Source organism: Astatotilapia calliptera, chromosome 5 (assembly GCF_900246225.1).
Source record: "Astatotilapia calliptera chromosome 5, fAstCal1.2, whole genome shotgun sequence".
Lineage (NCBI taxonomy): Eukaryota > Metazoa > Chordata > Actinopteri > Cichliformes > Cichlidae > Astatotilapia > Astatotilapia calliptera.
In genome coordinates this window covers 21043058-21070685 of record NC_039306.1, presented here as the reverse complement: position 1 = coordinate 21070685, position 27628 = coordinate 21043058, and the positions used below count along the sequence as shown (strand labels likewise).

Genomic DNA, 27628 nt, shown 5'->3' with positions numbered 1-27628 from the left:
AAAGAACTTCACAGTCAAAGCGGAAGGTTAAATCAACAATAGTGACTTAAGCTCTTAATACACAGAACTAGTATTTCTTGGGAAGCTCTAATAATTAGTGATAACTAATATATGCCAATTCTACAAAACTGTTTGTTCAGCAGTGTTTACTTTATGCTGCTTGCAAAGTAATATAGTTAATCACATTTAGAAAAGTAAAAAAGAAAAGAAGAAGCTGAAGAGGTTTATATGATTAAAATGGCTCATTTTAGCCTGTTTCAATGTGTTTGCTAGGCATGCATAATTCAACTTTTGTGCATATAAATGAGATGTTATTGTCATGAACTTGAAATGATGGGATGCTTTCATAAAGTGTTTTAGCTGCATAAAAGCTAAAATAAAATTGCTAGGTGGTTGCCAGGCATTATAATGTATCATGTTTAATTCAACTTTTGTGGATAACAATTACACGTTACTGTCAGGAAACACAAATGTGATGCTTATAATAAGGTGTTATAAGGTGGATTTTGTTGGTGACCAATTCCTAGAAAGAGTGAGTTCAAATCCAAACATACTGAACTCTTGAAGAATGATTTGAATGAGGAATGACAACATTTATTGCAGCATTCTTCTGTAGGGAACATCAAAAATGGAGGCCAACAGCACAATCAAGAAACAGACAGAGACATGTTTGACAACTGACCGCCTCTCCTCGCTCTCCCGGGATTCCTGGGATACCACGCGGACCAACTGTGGCAGGGCCAATTGGACCTCTCTCCCCCTGACGCACATGCAAAACAACATTAATATAAAGTACATCCACAGTGGAAAGCATTCACCTAACTACCTTGTCCATTGCCCACATGATAAACAAACGGCATCTGCTTGTCTAGTTTTTATCAGTAAAAGCTGTCATTACCTCAGCCAAGAAGGGTACGTTTTTGGTAGCATTTGCATGCCTCTTTGAGTGTCCTCAATCTGACTATAAATGTGACAGCTTGGATTCTAATAAAACTTTGCAGGTATGTGGAGGTCATGTTAACAATCCATTACAATTTGGCTTACATCTACCAAGGTCTTCAAGGTCAGCTTAAGGATTTATTGTATGATTTATTTATTCTATGATTCTTAGTGTGTGGTGTGTAAGGTCAACATATAGAAACTACCATGTAAAGATCTAAAATGTCAAGTCACATTTGAGCTTTGACCTCTGCTTCAATGCCAATAGTTTGCTCTACAGACCTATTTATAACTATGTTTCTTACTACCACTGTTTCTACTGACAACATTCAGGGATTTAGGACACGATGGTAAATGGACTGATTCTTATATAGCGCTTTTCTACTCTCCCAGAGTACTCAAAACGCCACATTTACCCAGTCACACCCATTCTCACAAGCACTACCTCTATACTGAGTGCTTTCTAACTACACTCACACACATTCATACTCCGATGGATGCATTGGAAAGCAACTTGGGGTTAGTATCTTGCCCAAGGATACTTGGCATGCAGACTGGAGGAGCCTGGGATCGAGGTGTAGTAGGTGACCTGCTCTACCTCCTGAGCTACAGCCACCCTCACCCACGAGATTCCTAAATACTTTGCACCTCTGACATGTTCAAGGTCAAATAAGGTCAAACATTTATAAAATGTATTTTTTCTTTTTATTAATGACCTAATCCTACATAATGACAGCTAGAAACTGAGCTGCCTTGGTGGAGGTTTGATGTCTCTGAGTGGTTCTTGCTGATATTCTATCTCTACTGTGTCTCCGGACAAGAAGCAAGACGAACATTAGTGTGTTGATATACAGGAAAATAACACGACAGGCCTAGACAAGAGTGTCTCAGTTTGAAAAAAAAAAAAAAAAAGCCTCTATCAGAAACATTTGGTTTTGCTCCATTGTCAACAGCTTTTTTTTTTTTTCCTTGATAATAAAGCAGACAAACCAGTCAAGTACAGGGCTCATCAAGCTGTCAATCATCATGAAGCAATACACAGAAACAAAAAAATGTGTCAAGTAAAGAAGAAAAAGTAAGAAAAAAACTAAGCACAATGAAAGAGACAGACAAAAAGAAAGTGTTCTCTATATATAAAGCTTGCATCATATTTTTATGACAAAACTGTCATCATCTTTCATCTTTGTTGGCACCACATTACTCGAGACGCTTGGGTGCAGCTATTTTTTGCAAACAGTGACATAAGTGATACGTTCGTCTATTCTTTCTTCTGTTATACACATTTTTGTTTCTACTGAAAATTCTGCACAGTCACACTTAATGACGTAAAAATGAACTGTGATATAAATAATTTAAAAAAAAAAAAACATACTAATATCACAGTCCTACATCCTCGTTCATAAAACATGTGGCCAAAGTGTGGAAATAGAAATCATGAAGCCAAAGAAAGAATAGTCACCTTTTGTCCCTGGAGCCCCTCGGGGCCCTTAGCACCAGCTGGCCCTTGTGGGCCGGTCAAGCCGGGGCCTCCATCCGCCCCTCTGGGACCTGGAGGACCAGGTACACCAGGTAAACCCTACGTCAAACACAGAGACTGTTATTTTTATGTTTCTGTTGTTGTGAGGATGAACAGTGGCGCAGAATCTGTAGATTAGGTACATCACATGGCTAAAGGGAGTACTCTAATTTTAGATTTGTATGTTTAATGTGAGAAACTCACCCTTTCACCTTTCTCTCCCTGAGCTCCTTTGGGTCCTGCAATCCCATCAAAACCACGGTCACCCTACATCCACAAAGAAAAATGACTACACTGTGCATTTGCACTGGAATATGGATATGAATATGGAACTTGAGTATGTGAAGAGCACAAACCTTGGGACCAACTAGTCCCTCTTTTCCAGGGATCCCCGGGGCCCCAGAAGGTCCGATGTCCCCCTACAAAACAAATGATGATGACCACTCTTAACAAAGGACACAAAGACATCCACACACCACACAATGACTTATTTCTTCAAATATTAGGCATACCTGTTCACCCTTTCTCCCTGGTAGGCCTGATCTTCCATTGGCACCAGAATTTCCCTGAAAATCGCACACAGCCATTATGCTCCACACCATAAATACAAAGTGCAACCTAACCTAAAGAAATGTAACATGTAACCACGTCACAGCAGCAGAGTAACCACCAAGCAGCTTTAAGTACCATCAGCTTTTAACTAATATTAACATGATGTATTTGGTTAACTCACTATTTAAAAAACAAAAAGAAAACACAAAGCTTCAGAATTATTAAGTATAACTAAACAACTCCTCCGTTCATCTTTACATCTTTATTTCTCTTCTTTCTACCATTTCCCGTTTCTCTGCCTCACAAACTCACCTTTTCTCCCTTGGGTCCATCGCCTCCACAAATTCCCTTGGGTCCTCGGTCACCCTGGAAACACAAAAGTTTTTCACTGACAGACATAAAGATCTTTTGTGAGCCACAAAGTGCAAAAACCAGCAAGGCAGAAAGCCCATCCACTCACACCGTTCATTTACCGAGCACTCACTGTGCACACGAACAAGCACTTTGTGCAGCATATTTCCTACGAAAACAGATATGATGCAGACCTTTGTGCTTTTTCTTTTTTCTCCTTGCAACGGGTATTCAGATAAAAATGTAAAAGTATGTAAAAGCAAATGTGACCAAACAACTGCAGCGCATTCTGAGAACTGCAGTTAATGTCTCAGACTCCCGTAAATCCGCATGTATGCCTCTGATTTCGATTTGATTTCTACAGATGCATATGGAGAACTCGGGTGATCTCCATTTCTCAATATCTCCTGTTGTTAATGTTGACATCCAGCTTACCGTTTTCACCATCAGCAAAATAGTCTTTTGAAACCACAAGTCACAAATGAGGGGGGACGTCACGGAGAAACCAACATTCACACTTCACGATCATGAGCTTGTGACTTAGGTCAGTTAAGTATACTCTGTATATTCATGTTTAATGTATGGCTTTGGGCACTTGTTGCTGTACCTATCCTGACTTCCTCGGTGCATACTGACAATTTGGAGCAAAAAATATCAAATTTGGATTCCTTACTCCATAAGACCTCTCATCACTGATTTTCAGTGCAGTTCTTGTGTAATCTGGCATACCTCAGTCTGTTTCCCCTCCTTAAGAATGGCTTCTAGACAGCCATCCTTCCACATGAGACCATGTCTGAAGAGGCTTCAGTGAACAGCAGATGGATCGGCTGAAGGGCCATATGCATCTCTCAGACTGTTTGTCAGGTCTTTAAAATTAAATGAATTGCATTTAATTCAATTTAACTTAAAATTTAAAATTGGTTCTTTGATAAATTGTCTGTGATGTGTAGACAGCTTTGGCGCTGGTGCTCTTTTTAGGCTTGAATGATTTATAGGTCAGTGTTAAGTAGCTCAACAAACAAACAAACAAACAAAACAAAAAAACATGCCTTTGAATTGGTAAGGTACAAGGACTGGACAGAAAATTAGTGAAAAAGCCCCCAATGCCCCCCAAAAACTTTTAAAAGCCCCTTTAAAAGCCTAAAGAATTATTGCTCCATACCACTTTAAAATAGGGCAAGAAAAGCTGGATCCTGGGAAACAGAATATAAAGAAATTAAAAGCACCTCAAATCGATTCTTTTCCTTGAGTGAATGTGTTTGATTTGCATCTTTTGTATGTATTTCACCTGCTGTCTTCATGCTTCTCTTGAAGCCATTTTAATAAAGGTTATAATAAAAGAAAAGCATAGCATGCCTTCACACCCCTGTGTCATCTCCCACTTTGATCTTTGTTTCAAATTGAATTTAAATCCATGAAGTAAGTAAAATAGAAATGGGAATTGAGTCCACCAGGTTGAGTAAAACATCAATTTTCTGCTATCAATCATCATAATAGAAGTTGAAAGTATCTATATGTGTGACACAATTTGCACTAATCCTCTGCAATTGCATCAATTTTATGCTGTTATTCAGTTATGCCTGTCATCACCCATCCCTGAAAAACACTGAAGGGATAAAAACACAAAGAATGAATGAGCACCAGCTCAACCACACACACACACACACACACACACGCACACACACGCACACACACACACACACACACACACACGCACACACACACACAGAAAATACCTTAACTCCTCTTATTCCCATGTTGCCAGTCTCTCCCTGTTCACCCTTACGCCCTGGCAGTCCATCTTTTCCCAGTAATCCCTAAAAGTCACAAAAAAACCACAAATCACCTCTGCTTTTTTTAACTGATGACAAATCTACACACAGGTAATAAAGAAGCTGCAGTGTGATGGAAGCTAAACACCGACCGATTCACCAGGTACTCCAGGTTGGCCTGCTTCTCCCTGCAGAGACAAAACAGTAATTACAGCAGTGAAATTACTACACAATCATCATCCATGAGCGGCGTTGCTTGCCTTCTGCCCACCAGGTCCTCTGGCACCTGGGAAACCGGTAGATCCTCGTTCTCCAGGTTCTCCTCTCAAACCCTAATGTTAAGTAGACACATGCACATAAATATAGATATTGATCTTCTTACAGATCAATACAGTAGCATTTTTATTTTTATTTTTTTCTGTGGTAATATCATAATATTTAAATCATTTTAAGGTTGGAATTGATTCCTGTTAAATCCCAAATCAATGTCTAAGCCTGCATGGCCAACACATACACTTCATCAATGATTTTGCATTATGGATCAGTTCTTTAGAGTAAACACAATAAAAATGCACTAAAATTTCTTTAATGCTGAAACAAAAATCTGGCATTATCAACCAAAAATGCCAAATATTTGCTGAATGTAGCCAAACAGGCCTAAAAAATATAATTAAGTAGACAACATATAGGCAGACATACTCAACACTGCTGTAACCCCAAATGGCCACTTAAGACTGCTTCTAAAAGCAAGTCAATCACAATCAAACTGTCCAATTAATTAAAAATAAGGAAAAAAAGATTAGATCGATTAAAACTACTCCTCCATCATGGTAAAATATGTTCATTACAAGGTTTGGCCAGATAGTGCCAGTGGGGTTAACACGTTACCTTTACCTTAGATATTTTTTTGTGCATTTTTAGGCAAATATTTGACAAACATTATGGATTACAGTGCAGATATTTTTACACAACACCCAAGACGAGTCACTGCTGTGAAGTTTTAATGCCCCCTTATTCACGAGGGTTCGCCACAGCAGGTTGCGCCACATGTTTGATTTGGCAGATTGTTTTTCTTTTAACAACGGATGCCCTTCCTGACACAATCCCAAACGGATTTCTTTCTCCTCCCTGAGAAACAAAGGTCGCGAAAGTGTAAACCACTACTCTAATGTCTCTGTAAAGCACTTTGAATCACCTTGTTGTTGAATTGTGCTATACAAATAAACTTGCCTTGCCTTGCCTTACTCTAGTTGTAGTTATATTTGTATGTTATCACTCTCAGGTATCTCTGTGTGTGACATTGATGCAGCTTTCTAAATATATTTCTAGTGCTGGCTGATAACTCTAAATATTGCCACAAATAAGGCACAAGATGATGTTCACACAACTTCTGCCAAGCAAGTCCATATCTATTATTTACAGTCTATAGTTTCAGTTTCTGAAATGCAGCAGTTCCTTTCATCTAGTCACCGTAAATTATTTATCTTAACTGACAACAACCTTAATTGATGGGCTGCTTTTCTGACATTATTCAAACCAAACAGTTAATTAATTCATCTTACCACTTCTCCTGGTGGACCTTCTTGACCTTTTACCCCCTTTTCTCCTTGTATACCTTTGGGTCCTCTGTCACCCTAAAAGCAACAACAGTAAAATTCAGAACAAGTTTTTTTTTAAAAATATTACGCTATCACAACTAAAGTCAATATTTAGCCACAGTAAATGGTGTCATGCATTTGTTGTTCACTGACTGTTTCTCCTTTGTTGCCCTTTTCTCCAGGAGGTCCTCCCACCAGCACAGTGTCCCCCTGTAAGTGATACTACATCTGTAAGAATCTGCTATAAGCCCCAAGCCAAACACACAACGCTTTATCCTTTTGTCTCTTCTTTCACTATGCATCCTGTAATATCACAGGTCATTACCATTGTATGTATTTATACATTCCTCCTGCTCTCAAGGAGCCAAATCTGTTGTAAGAGTTCTTTTTAGTAACAGCCACATCTGAGACATGACTTATTTAGTCCTTTATCCATTCACTGTCTCTGCCGCCTTTACAAATATACACAAATAGACAATCAACAGAGTGAGAGAGTGAGCAGTGGTACTGCTTATTAGATATTAAAATGTACACACCTTCTCTCCTTTGTCACCTTGCGGCCCGCTGTCTCCCTGAAAAGGCATTGCATTCAAGCGTGTCAATTTAATTCACTACTTTACATGAGCAGAAAGCTCAGGGGAAGTAGCTAGGATGATGACAGAAAAAAAAAAAAAAAAAAAAAGAGGACCAGTGGTATTTACCTTCTCTCCCCGAGCCCCACGATTCCCTGGAGGACCCTAATGAACACAAAAGACACACAAACACATTACAAACAGCTTTATAATGAAAAATGACTGTGGATGCTTCTGCCCCATCAAATTGCATTAATGATGTAATGTCACAACTCTGTAGGGTGCACGGTTTAATTAAACAGTGAACATCGGTAGAATAGATTCCTGCTGATCGCGCTTTCTAACTGCAATGCACTGAAAAGCCAAAGACCGACTGACTGAATAATTTACAGTGCAGGAAATGCACTGTGACCTTGTGAAGGGCAGCTTTTCTATAATAACAATAAGACTTTGCTTGTGTTCTTTGCTTCACAGCTCAAAACAGATCGTCCTTTGGTTTAAAAAGAAAATTGAGATCTTTGGTGGACAGGCTCCGTTTGCTCCTGAATAAAGGAAAAACTGGATATTTACAGATGATCCTCTCTCCCCATCCAATCCAGCTCGACCCTCCTCGCCCTAGGACACGACAGACACAAGATGAGCAGAAATACACAATTCTTAATTTCATATATTTTAGGAGAGAAGTTAACAAATCAGTAACGCAGCCACTGTGTCTTACTCTGGGCCCTGGATCTCCTCTTTCACCTCTCGCACCGGGGACGCCAACACCAGTTTCCCCCTGGCAACAGAAAATATATGAATTCAAAAAAAAATCTATACACATTTAAGCTGCTGGAAAATAAAATACTGCATGTGAGAGAATCACCTTGTCTCCTTTGACCCCGTTAGTACCAGGAGATCCCTAGAAAACATATTATTGATCATATAAATCCATATTCAATTTCTTCTTGTCTGTTATGACATCTTCCTCCATCTAAATCAGATCTATTCTTGATTTTGAGATCAATTTAACCCAACAAAAAGGTGATCCAGCTAAAAACAGGTAAAGTACAATTAACAGTCAAGCCTAAACTGGAAGCTCTCAGGAGAAGGTACTTTGTAAATAAAAAAAACAGGAACTTACTGCCAATCCAGGAGGTCCAGGAGGACCAGGGGGACCAACATTTCCTGCACGGCCAGCAAAGCCTTGGAGACCCTGAGAGTGAAAACACAGACAAAGATGTAAAGGTTAAATTAATAATAATAATAATAATAATTCTCTTAGTGGATGAACCAACCCTCTCTCCCGGGGGTCCAGGAGGTCCTGGTTGTCCATTTTCTCCTCTCACACCAGGTGGCCCACTGTCTCCTGTTTTCCCTGCAGGACCTGGAGGACCAGCTGGACCAGGCATCCCTGGATCCCCCTAAAACGCAGTGACATTTTCACCCTCAAGTGAGGTGCGCCTGATACAGCCTGCAATCTGATTGGAAAGATAAAAATATAGATCATCTTTTGCTGCAATGTGTGCTATTACTCACCTTTAAACCTGGAGGCCCAATCCGACCAGGAGGACCTGCAAGTCCTATCCCTTTCTCTCCCTGCAACACACATTTTATCATAGCAGTCACTGTCAGATTGGTTAGACTGCAGGAAAATAGATAAACCAAATGACGAAAGCTCACCTTATCGCCTTTTGGCCCGGGAGATCCCTGTGCCCCCTTAATTAAGTTAAGAAAAAAGAAGAATTATTTATTGTGTTATTTACTTTTTTATATTTGTATCAACAGGAAATTAGTCAAAGTAAAAGAGAAAAATATTAATGAATGAATTGCTGTTTCATAAATTTATTGTGCAGATTTAGAAATATTTCATAAATGTTCCAGTTTCAGGTTGTGAGAACCGTTAATGTGTTTTTTTGAAAACCTCAAAACCAACAAATCATTAAAATCTTGCACATCACAGTCGTCTGGGCAAAGACAGTAAAAACAGGAATAGCAATTTCAATGTCCTTGTGACTAGAAAAAAGCAGTGTTTGCCCCTGATTGCTTTGACATTTTATTTGCATTCAGATGAAAGATTCAGGTGATAGATTGAAAGAAGTTGCAGCAACCAGCTTGTTGCTCTTTGGTTCAGAACCGTTGGCTGACCCCATTCAATTGCAAGGTGCTGCACAGGTCGTGTGGTGGGAAGCAAACTTTCTCCAAATAAATAACATCCAAATGAGACTGACTTCAATCACTCTCAGACACGCTGGAATAGGAATGCAAATAACTGCTGTCCGAGATATCCAGATATGTGAAATCTGAAAGTCAGTTTACAAAAATTTGTAACACGTCTCTTTGCAATATGAGATACAACTCATCTAGTTTCCAGCTGGTTGCATTCTGGTTATATTTCTATATAAAAGCAAGGTTGAAAAGCCTTATGTCATTTTTTTATAGTTAAATTGCCATAGTGGAACAACTACGTCACTATTTTCTGTTTCAGCTCTATGAGGTTCTGTTTAGTAATTACTGCCATGTTCTGTGTAATGTGAATTCCTGTGTATGTAGGCAGCAACAGATAGCAACAGATTTGAGATTTCCACCAATTTATCTCAGTTAATCACTGTATTTTCACAAACAGATGGTGTGTAATTGCTAATTTGACCCCATTCAATCACAAACTGGTAGAAGACCGACTCCATCTTGTTGCTCTTTCGTCACTTTAAAGACAGCAGCTGACTCTGCGTGGTCACAGACCTGGGCTTCAACTTGGAAGGAACAATTTCAAAGCTAACAACAATGCAAACGCATTTACACAAAGTGCAACAATTGTCTCCAGCCTGGGTTTTCTCTAGTGTGACTGTAGCATTAGATACACTGTCTATAGACCAGTGTTTCCCCAATGTGTGGGCTCTAGTGAGCCATAAAGGTGTAGCATAAGAGGTCATTTAGTTGTCTTTTACAATGTTGTAATTTCTTAATAAGTGCTGGCCGTGTACGCTGTTGTTGGGTTTTCTCCTCTTATTACATACACATATGCATATAATATACATTTTATTGTTTTGCTCCAATATTTATCAAGGCATAGAAGACATTTTAAAAATATAAAACTGTTCAAAATTTGATGAATTTTCCCAAAAAACAAAAACAGTGACTTTAATATCATCGACTATAATGGATCACTGGATTTATGTGAAATTACACAAAATTACACACTACTATTGGCATCAGCATTGCAAATCTTCCATAAAAGCATAAACACTATGACTAAGAGTTCATTAAAAAATCTAATATGACTTTTTGAAATCCAGTTGGGCAGTGGAAGTTGATTACTCACATCTTCTCCAGGTTCTCCTGATTCACCAGCTTGTCCCTTGTATGACAACAGACAGCACATTGTGTACCTTCATATTTGTATATGTAAGTGCATCATTATTTTGTCCCATTATCGTACTCACTCTTTCTCCTTTGATGCCAGCAACACCTTTGTCTCCCTTGTTACCCTAAATGACAGCAGTTGTGCATTCAGATATACAATTTTAATGAAAAAGCACTTAACATTTCCAGTCGGTCCCTCTCACTCACTGAGGGGGAGCTTGCAGTTTGGTCAGACTCACCTTTTCACCAATTGGACCTCTCTCTCCAGCTGTGCCTGGCAGCGTTAAACCAGGAGGACCCTGCATCAATCAGAACCAGGAAAGTGCTGTAAGCTGCATTCGTAAATGCTGCTCTATTGCGTCACTTCATGCTGCAGCTACTTCCACATTAATGGCAATAGGAGTGACTCACCCTCTCTCCTTTGGGTCCAGGAGGTCCAGCCACAGCCTGTGTACAGAGTACAGAAGAAGGAGGAAAATAACAGTAATTACCTGCACAGCACGATGTGGGTTGTTGTTCATTAAAAGATGCCAACGTGTACCTAAAAGCTTTGGTATTAAGTATCATATTAGCTTAATCATCTTTGCTTCTAGCTCTCGAAGATTAAGAGCCTGAATGTCTTCAGGACGGACAGCCAACAAATGCACACTCACTGTTTAAGAATAGCACAGCAGACTGTGAAAACATTTGAAAATCTATTCAGCTTCACTGCCAAAAGCCTGCAGATGCAAGTCCAGTGTGTCTTATCACTTGTACACAACAATATTTTAAAGGTAATTTAAGAAAGACTGGATTGTAAGGGACTGATTCAAAAAATGCTTAAATCCAGAAGTTACTTCGTGATAAAATTCTGTTTTTATTTGTGGTGTTCAAACATGTTTCACCACAATGATAAGGAAGAATAAAGGAAGCAAAGTGGAATAAACGAAGCACATTATGGAGTGTGACAGACAAACTACAAAAGTACTGTGCTTCAGAACACAGGCATCGCTTCCTGTTAAAAAGGGAGTTCTTCCTCCCTGCTGTCGTTTGCTTGCTCACCGGAGATCACCAGGTCATTGAGCTTTTCTCTCTCATATCACATTGTTTTTACCTTAAAATATAAAGCAGCTAAAGATCATTCTTGTTGTGAGCTGGACACAAAAAAAACAACAAAAAAAACAATGTGAAGTAAAACATCTTCACAAATCAGGTGAGGATTATTGCAGGGATTCTCAAAGTTTAGTGACATACTGCCAGTTTGGGAAGGCAGCATGTGCCTGATTGCCGAAGAGGAAAAAGTTGTATGTACTCTTATGTAGTCATTTTTTATTCTGGCTTTTATTTTAATAACCATGATCTTCTTTGAAATTTCTGGTGTTACAGGAAGTCTGGAAATTTCTGTAAGTCAAGCGAGTGAGCGCAACCCTTAAGTGAAGAGTGTGTGTGTGTGTGTGTGTGTGTGTGTGTGTGTGTGTGTGTGTGTGTGTGTGTGTGTGTGTGTGTGTGTGTGTGTGTGTAGGTGTGACAACAAATGTTGGAGAGAAATCCTGAGCAGATGAACAAGTTGTATATAGCAGGTTATCAGAGTCACTCAAGAAACTTAGTGAATATAACCATTCAGGAAAAAAAATGAAAACAAATCCATTTCATAAGTCGTTTTATTTTTCATGTCTTTCACTAAATGCATCTTCTTCAGTGTTGTCGGGCATCGGAAGTGAACCAGTTCATGGCAACACGGACAATACCGGTGCTTTTTGAATGTTTTCTATACGTTGAAGCTAAAACGCTGAATTACTAATGTTTGCAAAAGCATGCCATAATGTGTCTGTGAAGGTTCTCGGTCAACCAGGTCATCGTAGTCTAAGGAGCTTGGAAAGAAAAGCATCTGGACTTCTTTATGTTTCCTTGAAGACGTTTCACCTCTGAATTCAAGCAACTTAAAGAAATCCAGACGCTTTTCTCTTTTCTCTCCAAGCTCCTTAGACCATGCCATGCTCTTTGTTGACTTTAGCTCTGCTTTCAATACGATACTCCCGGACAGACTAATAGTTAAACTGCTGGAAATCGGACTTCCTTCTATCGCCTGCTGCTGGATCAGAGACTTCCTCTCAGACCGTGTACAGAGAGTTAGAGTGGGGCCTCATCTTTCCTCAGCCCTCAGCCTCAACACCGGCTCTCCACAAGGCTGTGTACTGAGTCCTCTACTGTACACTCTGTACACACATGACTGTGTTAATACCCACCCAGACAACACAGTCATCAAGTTTGCAGATGATACCACTGTGGTGGGGCTCATCTCTGGGGAAGATGAGACGGCGTACAGAGCTGAAGTTCAGAGGCTGACAGATTGGTGTGCAGACAACAACCTGGACCTCAATACCACCAAGACAAAAGAACTGGTAGTTGACTTCAGAAGCAGGAAGTCTGAGCTGCAGCCTGTCGGCTAGTGTGTGTAAAGGGTGTCCAGTTTCAAGTTTCTGGGTGTGCACATAGACACAGACCTCCAATGGAGCTCTAACACCTCTGCGGTCTTAAAGAAGGCCCAACAGCGTCTCCACTTTCTGAGAATCCTCAGAAAAATGGACCTGAAGAAGGAGCTGCTGACCGTCTTCTACCGCTGCTCCATTGAAAGTGTGCTGACATATTGCATCGGTGTGTGGTTCTCCAGCTGCACCACAGCACACAGAAAGGCACTCCAGAGGGTCATCAATATGGCCCAAAAAAATCCTTGGACATCCTCTTTCCTCCCTGAAGGACCTGTACAGCACTCGCTGTCTCAAGAGGGCACGCAGCATCCTACAGGACGGTACACACCCAGGACACCGGGTGTTTAAGCTGCTGCCATCTGGCAGGAGGTTCAGGCTGCTGAGGTCCTGGACAAATAGACTCAAGGACAGCTTTTACAACAGAGCAATACCCTGATCAATGCAAACAGCTGACCTGACTGGCTACCTACCTGGACTTTTTTTTGGGGGGGGGGCGGGGTAACAACGGTAAAAACAGTAACAATAATAATATTTATATTTATAACAAGTTGCAATAACAATTAATGTGCAATAATAACAGTGTGCAATACAAATACACTTATTCTTCTTTTTATTATATATAAGTTATTATACTGTGTTGTGTTGTTTGTGTTGCGCTGTGATGTGTCGTATCGGGCCGTGTTGTATTATATGTAGTGCTGACGTGGGACAGTTTTCCAATTTCATTGTACTACTGTACTATGTATGACTGTGCAATGACAATAAAGAGTTATATTATCTTATCTTATAATGTCTTTTGTTAAAGAAGCTCCAAGTTAATGGGCTTGAAAAGCATGTGGCATTGTAATAGTTTACGTTTGCCTGAATGTTTGCGTCCCGAGATTAAATGAACAGAACCAAATTATGTTTTAAAATATAGGGTAACTCAGAATTTTGAAAAACTGCGTTTCAAAAATTGAAAAAACAAGCAGCTGGTATTGTTCTTAAAAACAAATTAGTTAATTCCAGCACTGTAACACACACTTCATTCTAGACTGTACACTATGTTAATGTAAACCCCTTATAAAGGGTGGAAAAATTCAACACCATAACAGCCTGCCATTAAAACAAATCAGATTTGCTGAGACTGAATTGGAGGAAATTCATTACAAAAAGTAACAGTTTAATTAGAGCTTATGCCACAATTAAAACTATTAATGTACACTGTTTTTTCTTTATTAGAAATTTTTAAAAGAATCCATCAAACAATCAGTAATAAAAACTCAAGTCACATTAAAGTGTGGAAAATGTGATAATGTGAGAAGCAGTTAACAGGGAACATTGTGTAAGTGTCCTTCTCTGTCATTTTTAGTTTTCATCTGCAAGAATTTGGCTTAATTTCCATCCTCACTGACAGAATCAACACAAAGAAGCCAAACAATCCCCTTTAACAGATGTCTCCCATCATTCGTTAACAGTATACCAATGTTCATCCAGCACAGCTGTTTGAGCATGATCATTTTTGATTAGGTTTATCATTATATTAGTGGTTAAAATAGAATAAACTACAAGGCACAGCAACTGCCCAACAAGTCAATAATAAACTCCTGGTATACAAAGATGTCTTACTTCACACAGGGTTTCATTTCCCAATCGAAAAACAATAAAACTGTGGAACAAAAATCTATGGATCAATAAAAAAACAAAAACAAATTAACTTTAAAGTGACAGACAGTGCACATAAAAAAGGAATGGCATTTGACCTAACGCATGTGAACCCATCTGTCAGCCACGGTGGTTGTGTTAAAGCCTGGCCTTCAGCATGGAGAGCTGCCAATAGATGTGGCACACTGGAATTCATCAAGGATTTTAATGCTGATGAAAGCAAAAGGATGAATGCAGAGGTATAGGTCTGTGTCATCCATTCAGCTGGAAAACGACTGCAAACATACAATACTTACAATAGGGTCTGGAGACTATCTGTTAATGATTTAATTTATAATGATGAGAACATTTTTGTGCAGGGATGTTTAGTCATATAACAGATTAACACAGCTGACACTTTGCACAGGAAGCTTGAATTCTTCTATTACCATAAAGTCCCACCATATCCAGTTTATTATAGGAAAGCATAAACTGGAGACACGGCCTACTGTAAAATAAAACACATGGTCTTAGAGAGAAATTAAGATTAAATACTCAAAAAAGACTTTTTTTAACACCCCAGAGATACTGCTTTGTGTTTCACCTATTCGGGAATTAGCGACCACTCCAAACAGCTCAAAATGTCCAAGGTTAGAAGAGCACAGTTGGCCTGACTGTTTAAATATGCAGAGGCAGAAATGTGTTCAGACAGAAATGAGAGCAGGTCCACATTTATCTGGCATTACTCCACAACACAATTTATGATTGCGTTTGACCTCATGAATTACAGTTTCCAGTTCCAACGACCCCAAAATTCTCCAATTGCTCTGACAATATACTGGCTCTCAATCAAACCTTTTCCATATTAAATTCTTAGATTATCCTCATGTGTCACATTGCCAGTCAGCATAATTAAACCATCTCAGCATCATAGCTATCATCTACAAATAAAACAGTAGTACTCCAGTTTCTCTTTAAGAAGAGTGGACTTACAGGGGAACACATCTGGAACCCACTGGGGCTAAGGTTCATGCTTTAAGATGCAGCTGTGGCTAAGATGGTACAGCGGTCATCGAATTATTGGAAAGTTGGTGGATCAGCCTTCCAATGGGTCGACTCCCTGACTTCTCCGGTCCACATGACAAAGTATTGTTGGGGAAGATATTGAACCCTGAGTTCTCGCCATTGGAGAGTGAGATTGTGTCTGAATGTTAGATAAGTACTTAGGCGTAGAAAAAAAAGGTGATCTGTGAATGAGACTGTGTTCAACCGAGTAGAAACGCATTGTGTAACTACCAGTCCATTTACCATTTACTGCTCCTAAAGAAGGACTCAGAATAGAACCCCTGGTGTCAGATAAAAGCTCTTCAATCTAATAATAATGCTATACTTTTTAAAATTATTACTTCATACAACAAACCATTCTGTAGCTTGGATTATATCCGATAAAAACAACCAAAAAACTAGCTGCATTTTCTGTGTCTCTTAGAAAGATATTGCTCGCTAGACGCAACATCTGCTCACCTTCCCTGGAGGCCCGCTGTCTCCCTGCTCCCCCTTCAGCCCAGCCTGGCCTGGAGGTCCTGCAATGCCCTGAGGAACAAATTACACAATGTTAACACTGAGAAAAAAAAAAACACTCAATAGTGCTGCCACCGGTGAGCAATATGACATAAACTCAAACCTGCTTTCCTGGTAATCCATGTATTCCTTCTTTGCCAGGCACCCCATCTCTTCCAGGAACACCAGGTTTTCCTGCTTCACCCTGAGGAGCAGAAATGCCTTAGCATATGCAGTGTTTATCACTCTCACACTGAAGATCATTTACTCATTCAAAATCTGAATCGATGCCTGTGTTAAATTCACATCTTTACATCATTGATCAGTTATGGTCTACACAATAAGACTCTAAATAATGCACACAATGCCAGATAAATGAACTTACATCTATTTTGCTTGATTTTCTTATCAAAGTATGCCAGCACTTATTTTCAGGTTATAAAAAAGCACTTCACATTTTAATATATTTAGTCTACAATAGTCAACATATTACACAAATCCAGCAGTGGATGTGTGAGAAAACCAGAAATAATAATGGTAGAAATGTTGATATATCCCCAAAAAAGAAAGAAGGGTCTGATATCCCAAAAAACCCTATGCAGCTCAAGCTGTCAGCAAAATCTTGGTACAGATGTTTAGGCATTTTCAGTTAATCACCTCCCTATTTTCAGCTACAACAAAACTGCCTGAGGGTCAAGACTTTTTTTCACGTTTACATTTCCTCACTGTGTGACACATTGCAGCCGCAGCAGGATTAAGACCAAATACGCACCACCTGCCCTGGCAGTCCCGGAGGCCCCTGTGGACCCTGCAGGGAGAAAAAAATTACAGTGGTACGAAGGAACACATTTTGATACACACCGTGAGATTTTAAATGAATTTCACGAGAAAACATGACAGAATTATTTTCCCCTGCTGAGAAGTTATGATTTGTGGGAACACATACCACAGCTCCTGGGGGACCTGCTGGTCCTGGCAGACCTGTGCTCCCCTGTGCACCAGGAGGACCCTGCAGAGATGAGAAATAAACTCACAGGGTTATCTGTTGTACATCACAACTGTGCACATTGTTATATTATTCGGTCCCGGAGAAATTTAATGCATTTTATATAAGATGTAAAATTTTTTATACCTGTACACCAACACCTGCTTCTCCTTGATTACCCTGTAAAAAACAAAAAGTTTTATGAGTTTGATAAACAAACAAACAAACAAAAATCTACTTGTTGTACACTAAAGTTTTGATAATGTAGTGAACTCACCTTTACACCGGGTGGACCTGGCAGCCCAGCGGGACCCATGGGACCCTGTTAAAAACACATCATCAACGTTGGTAACTGTTAATAAGAGTCTTTGAATGTGTGTGACATGTTTGTCATACTTACAGTCGGCCCCATAATGCCTGGCTCTCCTGGGTTTCCCTATAAGCAAAGTCACAAAGTCACATAAAAAATTGAACATCTGCACACAGGCCACATGCTAAAGGAATGGGTTTTTTTTTTTACATTTTTAAAAGCTAAATGGCTTTGTTCCTGAGAGTTATGTAAGAATGTCAGCCGTGTCTGTCGGTCGCTAAATATAACTTTCTGCTAGGAGTTTCCATTCACAGCAGTCCCAGTGAGATGATCACTGATACAGAAACAAGCAATTCTGCATTTGACTGCTCCAAAAAACAACCAAATGAGTGAATATTAAACTGTGTACAGATCAGCTAATGAGTTTATGTATTTTTGAGGCGTCTCTTTCAAGTCTTTAACTCTAAGTTAAATGACTACTGGTAGTAGCTTTATATGTAACAAAGTGATGTTTTCATCCAACTCTGAGTAGCAAAATCCAGAGCTGAAAAATGACGCCAAAGGTTAAGCTTATGAAACACAAAACTGAGGCAGGTTCCAAAATTGAGTACATAGACATTTTATATATATATTTTTTTTTTAATTTTTTTTTTTTTTAACAATGATTAGCAGCTATCTATTAACTGCATTTTATATCCATCAATCCTTAGGTAAAAAATGATCACTTAAAAAGAAAAATCCTAAAACTGAGGCTTCAGATTTAAAGGTTAAAAACCCATACATGTTAAAATGATAAAATGTACAGATAATTTAAAAAAATGGTAGCCTTTAATGCTAATTTTAGTTGTCATAATAATGTAATGAACTCATTTTTTAATATAACTTACTTATTAAAATTTTTATTCAGGCTTAAATAGGCTAAAAGTCTGCCCCAGTGTTTGACGCATGCTTTTACATATACTACCTTTTTTGTACCCATGCAATCTATAGATCATCTTGCTTACCAAGCAAGCTAGCATCAGCTGATAACTTCACCCTCTCATTCAATTCAATTTTATTTATGTAGGTCCAAATCACAACAACACTCGCTTAAGCTGCTTCATATTGTAAGGTAAAGACCCTACAATAATACAGAGAAAACTCCAGCAGACAGATGAGTAAAAACTTGGAGACAGTGGGAAAGAAAGACTTTGGCTAGATCAATTTTTGTATACAGTCAACTCCCAGGAAGCAAGCAAATAACTTTCATTTTCAAAATGTAGAACTATTCCTTTAGGCAACATATTTATGCATAAATATGTTTAGAAAAATTTAGTACTGAAAAAGGTGCACACTTTTTCTGTACCCAAAAATCTACAACTTGGAATGATAAATACTGTCATATGTACATGTCTCTATAGGAAACATAAAATACAAGCACTTAATTGATGGACAACAGGTAGAACAATACAAACAGATTATCTGAAATGTCAACAAGGAGACATTTGCATGGTAAGCTCTGAAAAATCAGCACTGTGCAAGGGATAAGCAAACAACAGACATCAGGCACAGCTGCATGCATGATAAGCAGATTCGAGCGAATCATCAACCGTACTTTCTGGAGTGCACCCAGTTTAGTATTCCCCACACTACTGTACATAAGAGCTGCGGCTGATGATGTCAGCCGACTTGCTTTCATCTCGTCTAACAAATTTATGGTATTTTACACATTTAAATTATTTGCTTCAAAATGTAGTCCTTGAGTTTGACACAGATCCTTTTGGACATTTCATGAGGAACAGTTCGAGGTCTGACTCTTATCCCAGACCTCAGCTCCCAGAATCATGATTCTAATAAGAATGAATTAAGATTAAAGAGGTGAAATTTGCCTGGGAGGTACATGACAATGAGTGCATCCCGATGACAGGTTGTGCTCCTGGTGTTAAATCATGCTTTATTTTTTACCCTGCTTGCTTTGTAAGCTATTGCCCATCAGCGTCTTATCAGTTTTGGTCGAATCCTAATTATATCTGATACTACAAGGACAGATTCTCCAAACCTTTTACACCTATTTCCCCAAAAGCTCAAGCATGCCAGCCATCAGCAGAGAACCTACCGGTCTGCCTAGAACTCCTGGGAACCCAGGGAAGCCCTGGAGAAATGACAGACAAAGGAAAGTGGATGACAGGAGGGAGGGGGGGGACAGGTGGGTGGAGAACAGTGACGAAAAAGGGGAAACGAACAACACACACAAAAGGAAATGGACATAGATAAGACGCACACAGGTAGAGAGAGAAAGTTAAAGAGTGAGGCGTTAGTCGCACAGCTGCACGTGGTTATTGCCTAAGGATCTACGAAGCCTCGGCCCAAGAAGGGAAACAGCTCCGTTGGCTTTGAACTTGCAGCCAGCCTGCAGCTTTAACTCTGCAGATCAAGCCTAAAAGAAGCAGACTGTGTTACTGGTTACTCACTGGTTGGCCTCGAGGACCAGCAGGCCCTGTTGAACCCTGCTCAGACACGCAGGGAAGGAAAACAAAAAGTGTGAGGAATATTTTCCTTTATCTTTCCTTGGTTTTACCATGACTGATGATAACCATGACTTACAGAATTTCCCCAAAGTGTGTTTTGGGGAAAAAAGATGAAACTTTAATGTGTTCTTTGTAGAGATGTGGTTCCTACTTGTTACATACTTTGAAAACAATAGATTATAGGCTCATTATGTCTGTGAATGATTATCAGTGATATAAGGAAATACACACACTTACCAAGTCAGCTGAAATTAATGTTTAGAATACATATTTACAAAATCAATGCTATATCGTTTTCACTATGACAATTTGAAAGTACAGTGTTGTAAGAGTCAAGTTAACTTTCAGAAACCTCTGCCACACATCCCGCAGGGAGCAGTCCACTTACCGGTTTCCCATCCTGGCCCGGTTTTCCAGTCTCTCCTGGTGTTCCCTGCAATTGCAAGCCACACATCTGTATGCTGACAAATCTCATAAGAGTATCATAATAGTTTTATATTAGACTGAATAACACTTTCACGCAATTTAGCTGAACATCAACAAATATGAACACAACAGGTCATCTTTACGTTTCAGTTTTGCAAGATAAACAAGAAACAATGTTTTAATTAGTGGGCATTTAAGGAGGCGGAAGAGAAATTTTATTAGCTTTAGACATAGCTTGACTAACTGTTTCCCCATGCTTACAGTCTTTGCACTAAGCTAAGCCAACCAGCAGCCTTCAATAGTGTAATATTTAGTGGACAGATGTTAGGATCACATCTTTTCATCACTGATCTTCCTAACAAGCAGGAGGTGGTAGTCAGAATATTTAAAACACATTTTGAGTTCATGATTAGAGTAACAAAATATTTTAATCAAGGCTCCATTTGAGAGGCAGCTCACCTGTGAGCCATCACGGCCTTTTTCTCCTGGCTCTCCTCTCTCACCTTTATCACCTCGAGGTCCCACGAAACCCTGTAAGGCGCATTCCAATTGTTTATTCATATTAAGACACATACGATGTGACATGACACAAGATGTGTGTAATATGCGTAAATCTTACGCGGTCTCCTTTAGGTCCTGACGGTCCTGTAGCACCAGGTTCTCCCTTCAACCCAGATACTCCAGGAGGGCCTCTAGCCCCAGGAGACCCAACCAGGACTGAGTCAGCAGATTCTCCCTATAAACCATAATCACATACATATGTGTATCCTTTTTTTATTCTACATTTACTAAATATCTTATCACAACAATAACTAAAACTATTTTACCTTTTGACCTGGCGGGCCAGCTGGTCCTGTTAATCCATCCCGACCCTGAGAAACAGAACAAACTATCAGTTAACTACAAGAACCAGAAAATTTACTAAAACAAGAAATGAAACCATCAACCTAATAAGAGGACTCACAGAATCTCCTCTGTCACCTTTCTCTCCTCTTTCCCCCTAAAAAACGAATATACAATGTCATCAGTGTGATGCCACAAAAAGAGACCCCATTTGGTTGCCCAACTCTCCTCTCCACCTTATCTCCTGGCCTTCCTGCCTCTCCTAGTTCCCCAGCTCGTCCAGGAAGACCTGGTATCCCTGGCTTGCCAGGCTCCCCAGCAGGCCCCGCAGGTCCCTCTGACCCTCGTTCGACAATGGCTCTTCCTGGAGGCCCCGCTGGTCCCACAGGTCCTCGGTCCCCTGCGTCTCCTTTGCCGCCCCTCTCTCCAGAAAAACCACGAGCACCCTAGGGCAAAACCAGAATAAAAAACAATTTCTCTATCAATTTCATTCGATTAATTACACTCTAAAGAAAAAATCCAAGCAAGATGCTTCATTCTATCTGACTGGAAGTCTTCACGTCATTTTGTCTTTTCACTTTAATCCTCGAAGATGCTTAGTCACACTTACATCTGCTCCAGATGGTCCTCTCTGTCCAGGCTCACCCTTATCTCCCTTTTCACCTTTCTCTGAAAGTGTGTCCTTGCTGTCGATAGCCTCCTTCAGATCAGACACCTGTGTGGAGCAGAAATCCAAAACGGAAAAGCTTTATAACTTTCAGCAGCAGATGCCCATCTGCAAAATGTTTTAATCCCCAGATAAAACCAGTCATTTAGAATTCATCCCAGCAGCTCAAAAACTGCTCATAAACAGTGTCACTTTAACCTGCCAGGCATAATTCTAAAATATATAAGCAGGTGTATGTGCATAATAAATGAAAGACTCATGCCTACATTTACTGGACTAAATGAGCTGCTGAAACAAGGCCAGACATAAATGGTATGATGACATTTGCAAGAACAAAGTGGGAAATATAACACTTTGCATACATTTGCAGGAAATGTTCTTCTCTATAAGCTATAACAGAAGCAAGAGTAAGTGCTGATTTTAAGACTGTTTAGATAATTGCATTTTTTCCCCATTATTCCATCCATCCATGCAAGTGAAAGCCAAAAGAAATCATGTTCAAATCGAGTTAGTCATCTGAGGAGTCCACCTACCTGAATACCAAAGCCTGCCAGAGCTTTCTGTACATCCTGGCAGGAAACACGGAGACATTATTAAACCGAGATGTAGAAATGTAAAATACTGACAACTGACAATTACATGACAGACAATGTGCTGATGTCTTACCACTGACGTCCCGGGTTTGCCAGGTGCTCCATCCTCTCCTGGGTCTCCCTAAACATAACAAGATATGAAGGAGTCAAAAAAAAAAAAAAAAGTGGACCCTCGACGTCACATTTTCACTGAATGTTTCACTTACAGTTTCACCTTTCAGGCCAGGCAGACCTCGCTCTCCCTGAAAACAAAAAAGAAAAAATGAGAAATACCAATGAGGGTGAGGGGGGAATCGCACTGCAATACCATCACAATAAACTGCACACAATAATAACGGCATCACAGTAAAATGATTCTTAGATCTTTGCAATCTTTCTTTTGTGCAAGAAAAAGTACTCCAGAAATGGAAAGAAAGCAGGGCTTATTTCTTTAGTAATGTAACTTTGGTGTTAGAGTGTGTGTGTGTGTGTGTGTGTGTGTGTGTGTGTGTGTGTGTGTGTGTGTGTGTGTGTGTGTGTGTGTGTGTGTGTGTTATTATTATTCAGCTTTAATAACATGTTAGTTCAAAGTACTCCAGTTTATACTTGCTAACTAAAAGGTAAGTTAATTGTTCAAAGAGGACTGTGAATGTCATATGCCAACTAAAGAGTCTTGAGGTGTAAATGAGTTCTCATAAGAATAGAAGGTGAAAGACTTGACCTGTAGCTGCTGTTACATAGAATCACATTTCCATTCACTTCCTGTTTCAGCTACAGAAGCAGGACACCAGTTAATACAAAAAAGCCCAGAAAAAAAAGAAAAAACATCTCGAAACTACAACTTACTCTGGTTCCTGCAGCTCCAGGGATTCCTGGGACACCCTGAAAGGAAAACGGGGACACAAAAATGAAGACACCCTGGCAGCTAACAAACAGCAACTTGTGTAGATATGACACACATAACTGCTAGTTGTGAATGTTGGTGGCTCATGGTTTGGGGATAACAAGAGCAACATACATAGAATATAGTGGACAGTAATAATTATTTGACTGCCACTTATTTTCTTTAAAAATATATATTTCTCCATTAAATAAGCTAAAAGAATCTAACTAAAAGATGCTCAATTTAGTTTCAGCAGCACCAACAGCGGCAATAAGAATGGTGATGCACACTCACGGGTGTTCCTGGGGGCCCCTGTGGACCTGGGATTGGTGTCGCGTCAGCTCCTTTCACATACACAACCTGAGAAAGGGGAACATCCCGTTTCATTCAAAACGCCAAATTAACTTTGCTATTTTTCACATGTTGGCTTCACTCGCACCTGACCAGGAGGACCAATGCTGCCAGGTAATCCAGGTGCTCCTGGGGGACCAGGGGAGCCTAAAGGCCCAGAAGGACCACGGTCTCCTGTCTCCCCGTCACGGCCCTGAAAAACACATGCTGTTCACAACTGAAATTCACCCCACACACTTTCTTCCTCTTTCACTATAGTAAAGGCTGAACTATAAAATCAAAGCAGGTGGCCGCTGCCACCCCTCCACTGATGTTCTAGAGATAATTAATATGAATTTGCACATGAAACCGGCACTCTGACATTTGGCACCCCTCTGGATTCCACTCAGAAGTCGCTCCACTTAAAGGCTAAGCTAGATCATTAGAGGTGAATTTATATAGCTTCTTCAGAGGAGCCCATTGATTCAGCAGTGAGAGGCTGATGTCAATTTTAGAACAACTATGGCTGACAAATATACAGCTGAAGGGGGAAGTGATCAGGAGAAAAAAAGGATGGAAAGCTGATATGCAATAAAGTCATAACAGTAAGGCAGGGCGATATAAGGCATCTCGATAAGATATATAAAAAACAAACTGACAACAAACACATTTTTGATAAGTAATCATATGAAAGAGGTTTGTGAAAACTGACATCTCTTCCAGCTGCTCCAGCTTCTCCTTTGTCACCCTGTAGATTAGAAATAGACATTAAATACAATCTTCAAAAAGAATCCTGCTAAATTATGGGTTTTCTTGTTTTAATCCCCTCTTTATGTGCACATCATGTAAAAATAAAAACCAATGTCTAATGTACGTACATGTAACATGCAATTTTACATGACAATCGCGTGGCTTGGTTAGCAAACATCGTGCCATGGGTCAAGTAAGATGCCTTTACAGAGTCAAACTGTGGAAATCATGTTGACTAAATCGTATAAAAGAGACACAGACCTTTCTACCATCTTCACCTGGCACGCCATCCTCGCCCTGTGAGTCCAAACAAAATGCATTACAACAAACAGGAACAAAGTGCATAATGGCCAGTCTGCCACGGGAGCACTCAGTGCCTCTGCTTTAGAAACTCACTTAAGCGAACGATTATGCGGCAGAGCCTGAAATAAATGTCCATACTGCTTTTGATCAGTAAATATCATTTACAGAATAAAGGTATAAAAAAGGCCATTACCAATTATACAAGTACATCAAACTATGAGGATATTATATTCAGGAGGTCAGAGTTACCGTTTTGCCAGGTGGTCCAGCTTTGCCATTTTCACCTGCTTTACCCTGACAAATAAAAGTAAAGTTAATTAGAAATTTGGAAGCGGAAGTTCAGTAAAAACATGTATAGGCCTGACAGACAGAACGATGGAACTTTGTGGGAGTCTCTTTTTGAGTAGGATAGAGGGGTACTCACAGGTATCCCTGGATTGCCTGCAGGTCCAACAGGCCCTGGGGGACCCTGCGCCCCTACTAGTCCAGGTAATCCCTGGCAGAAAAAAAACAACAAATAGTCCAAGAGTAGATTTTGCAATGAATTACTAGACACTGTAAAACAGTGCAAAATAGATTTAAATGTGATTTGTTTATTTTCTGAGACGATCACTGTGTAAAAGATTCAGATTCAGAGATGTCATCGCTAGATAGACTTTAATGTGCATGAGCAGCTGCAGAGCTGTTGTACAACTGCCCTGTAAGCCAGGATTTAGATCTTTTAAATAAACCCTAAGTTTCAAAGTTCTGGACTTTTAATAACATTATTATGGTCAATATTGCATAACAGTCTCCTCTGAAAAATGGACTGGCCTGGAGACATCTTTCCCTACAGTCGGCTTACGCAACTCAGCACAGATCTAAAAGCTGTTTTTTTACAGTTTCCACAGTGCCCTCTGCAGGACGCCCACTTCAAGTGCATATGCTCACTAAAATTGAGAATGTCGCAAAAATAATGACCCCACAACCCCAAATTGGATGAGCGGAAGAGAACGGATGGATAGATGGATGCTCATTAAAATCAAACTACAGAAGACATTTCCATCATGAATAATCATTTGCACGGTGATCATCTCAGACAATATGAAAAGTACATTTCCTGAAACTATATTAAATACATTTCCAGTGTAAAATGATTAAAACAGAACAATGAATGAAAACCTGAAGGGGCAAACAATTATACCCGTCTACTTAAGTAACAATACAACCAAAAATAATGTGTTTATTCTGTAATGATTGCCTTTTTCACACAATCATCTTCAAAGACAGAGAGAAACAAAACTTACATCCCTCCCTGGATCTCCCTGTTTCCCAGGATCACCCTATAACACAAATAAAAACAAATGCAGTGCATCAGCTACACAGAGACTCTGTGAGTCTTATAGTTTGGTAAAAAATGAGACAAACTGAAATACCCTCTGGCCAGGTGGCCCAGGAGCCCCTGGTTTACCATCAAGACCAGGACGCCCATCTAAGCCAGATGCTCCCCGTTCTCCCTGGTAATGCATCAGTTAAGAGTTAGGAAATCACATGGTTATTACAGTCTGTAAGTTAGCAGTATACACATGTTTCTGCCAGCAGATTCCTACTGGAAATCTGCTGTTTCACTAACAAAACCAGTGGAAGTTTCCTTGCAGCACAATGACAGAACTACACATGTCAGAAGAGAGCAGTAGATGAGATTGTGTGACTCCAAACCTTCTCTCCAGGTGGTCCTCTGTCTCCTGTGTCGCCCTATAAAAATCAACGTGGCATAAATATAGTTGAAAATCAATGAAATTCAGACAGTTAAAGATATGCATTAGAGATAATTGTAATGTAGAGAATGAGAGAAGGAAAGTCCACTCACTCTTGTCCCTGGAGGCCCCCGTTGTCCCTCAGGACCCTTTATAGACGACAGGAAAAGAACAAGAAGTCACATCACTCTTGCATACAAAAATCTACTGAGAACAGGATCTGTGCACATTCAGATTTATATAGGGCAACTTATCAGATGCTATGAATGCATTTAAAAATTGCAAGAATGAGGAACACTCACTCGTAGGCCTGGAGCTCCAGGAGTCCCCGCCTCGCCTTTCGTGCCTTTGCCGCCATGCTCTCCTGGGTCACCAGCATCACCCTGGGAATCACAGTGATGTAATCTGCTGCTATATACTTTTTTTTACCCAGTTACCTTACATTTTTCAGCTATTGGTGTTTATTTAGGATATTTTAACAGGTCAAACGAACATACTTGATTTTGTAAAAAAAAAATAATAAATAAATAAATTCTCAGTGTCTACATGCACAGAAAAAGCGCTCACCTTTTCTCCTCTCTCTCCTTTCAGCTGGCCCTGGATATCAGCCTGTTGACAAACAAACATGGCAAATGTCACATGGAGCACTGCCTCCTCTGTGTTATCAAAATTGGATTATAAGTAGTTAATTCGGTGTTAAGCTGATTCCTGGAGGCTGTTAAACAGTGTTCTGTGACACTGTTTTTTTACCACTGTTCCTGGTGGTCCTTGGGGCCCTTGAAGTCCCTGGTTGAAGAGAATAAAGTGTGTGAATCCACTAACGGTACATATAAAGACACATCTCCCATTTCCAAAATGAAAATAAGCACCATACCTGTTCTCCCTTCTCTCCTCGTGGTCCAGACGGTCCAGGGCTGCCCTGTGATTGAACACAGATCAATAAAGGTGCTGAGCGGCCGACCTTTTTCACAGCTCCTTCTCTCAAGGTCTCAACAGAATAGTACAAGAGCATACTGAAAAGCT

General features: G+C 39.9%; 1 protein-coding gene across 6 annotated transcripts in view; it reads right to left on the bottom strand.

Moving 5' to 3' along the window:
• Positions 1–27628, bottom strand: part of col7a1 (collagen, type VII, alpha 1) — a 63858-nt gene that overhangs the window by 9239 nt on the left and 26991 nt on the right. For 5 of the 6 annotated variants that reach the window (XR_003272434.1, XM_026167995.1, XM_026167994.1 and 2 more), the window contains exons 55-111: positions 27480–27524; positions 27356–27391; positions 27173–27214; positions 26908–26988; positions 26719–26754; positions 26568–26603; positions 26285–26365; positions 26156–26191; positions 25294–25365; positions 25119–25163; positions 24828–24863; positions 24529–24564; positions 23926–24030; positions 23781–23846; positions 23450–23485; positions 22831–22866; positions 22698–22745; positions 22565–22600; positions 21975–22079; positions 21601–21810; positions 21486–21521; positions 21349–21393; positions 21141–21257; positions 20981–21052; positions 20484–20528; positions 20039–20074; positions 17679–17714; positions 17556–17600; positions 17426–17458; positions 17240–17302; positions 17066–17101; positions 16418–16498; positions 16258–16326; positions 11054–11089; positions 10882–10941; positions 10723–10767; positions 10602–10637; positions 8963–8998; positions 8819–8878; positions 8578–8703; positions 8424–8495; positions 8166–8201; positions 8019–8078; positions 7871–7915; positions 7430–7465; positions 7265–7300; positions 6882–6938; positions 6693–6764; positions 5391–5462; positions 5283–5318; positions 5095–5175; positions 3320–3373; positions 2968–3021; positions 2812–2874; positions 2660–2722; positions 2399–2515; positions 683–760 (exon numbers count right to left, since the gene is read on the bottom strand). Coding sequence is in view for 5 of the 6 variants with exons in the window: in XM_026167995.1 (XP_026023780.1) it covers positions 683–760; positions 2399–2515; positions 2660–2722; positions 2812–2874; positions 2968–3021; positions 3320–3373; positions 5095–5175; positions 5283–5318; positions 5391–5462; positions 6693–6764; positions 6882–6938; positions 7265–7300; positions 7430–7465; positions 7871–7915; positions 8019–8078; positions 8166–8201; positions 8424–8495; positions 8578–8703; positions 8819–8878; positions 8963–8998; positions 10602–10637; positions 10723–10767; positions 10882–10941; positions 11054–11089; positions 16258–16326; positions 16418–16498; positions 17066–17101; positions 17240–17302; positions 17426–17458; positions 17556–17600; positions 17679–17714; positions 20039–20074; positions 20484–20528; positions 20981–21052; positions 21141–21257; positions 21349–21393; positions 21486–21521; positions 21601–21810; positions 21975–22079; positions 22565–22600; positions 22698–22745; positions 22831–22866; positions 23450–23485; positions 23781–23846; positions 23926–24030; positions 24529–24564; positions 24828–24863; positions 25119–25163; positions 25294–25365; positions 26156–26191; positions 26285–26365; positions 26568–26603; positions 26719–26754; positions 26908–26988; positions 27173–27214; positions 27356–27391; positions 27480–27524 (3369 nt within the window). In the remaining variant the exon portion in view is untranslated. Of the gene's footprint in view, positions 1–682; positions 761–2398; positions 2516–2659; positions 2723–2811; positions 2875–2967; positions 3022–3319; positions 3374–5094; positions 5176–5282; positions 5319–5390; positions 5463–6692; positions 6765–6881; positions 6939–7264; positions 7301–7429; positions 7466–7870; positions 7916–8018; positions 8079–8165; positions 8202–8423; positions 8496–8577; positions 8704–8818; positions 8879–8962; positions 8999–10601; positions 10638–10722; positions 10768–10881; positions 10942–11053; positions 11090–16257; positions 16327–16417; positions 16499–17065; positions 17102–17239; positions 17303–17425; positions 17459–17555; positions 17601–17678; positions 17715–19683; positions 19720–20038; positions 20075–20483; positions 20529–20980; positions 21053–21140; positions 21258–21348; positions 21394–21485; positions 21522–21600; positions 21811–21974; positions 22080–22564; positions 22601–22697; positions 22746–22830; positions 22867–23449; positions 23486–23780; positions 23847–23925; positions 24031–24528; positions 24565–24827; positions 24864–25118; positions 25164–25293; positions 25366–26155; positions 26192–26284; positions 26366–26567; positions 26604–26718; positions 26755–26907; positions 26989–27172; positions 27215–27355; positions 27392–27479; positions 27525–27628 lie in introns of all 6 variants that reach the window. The other variant, XM_026167992.1, reaches the window with a different exon arrangement.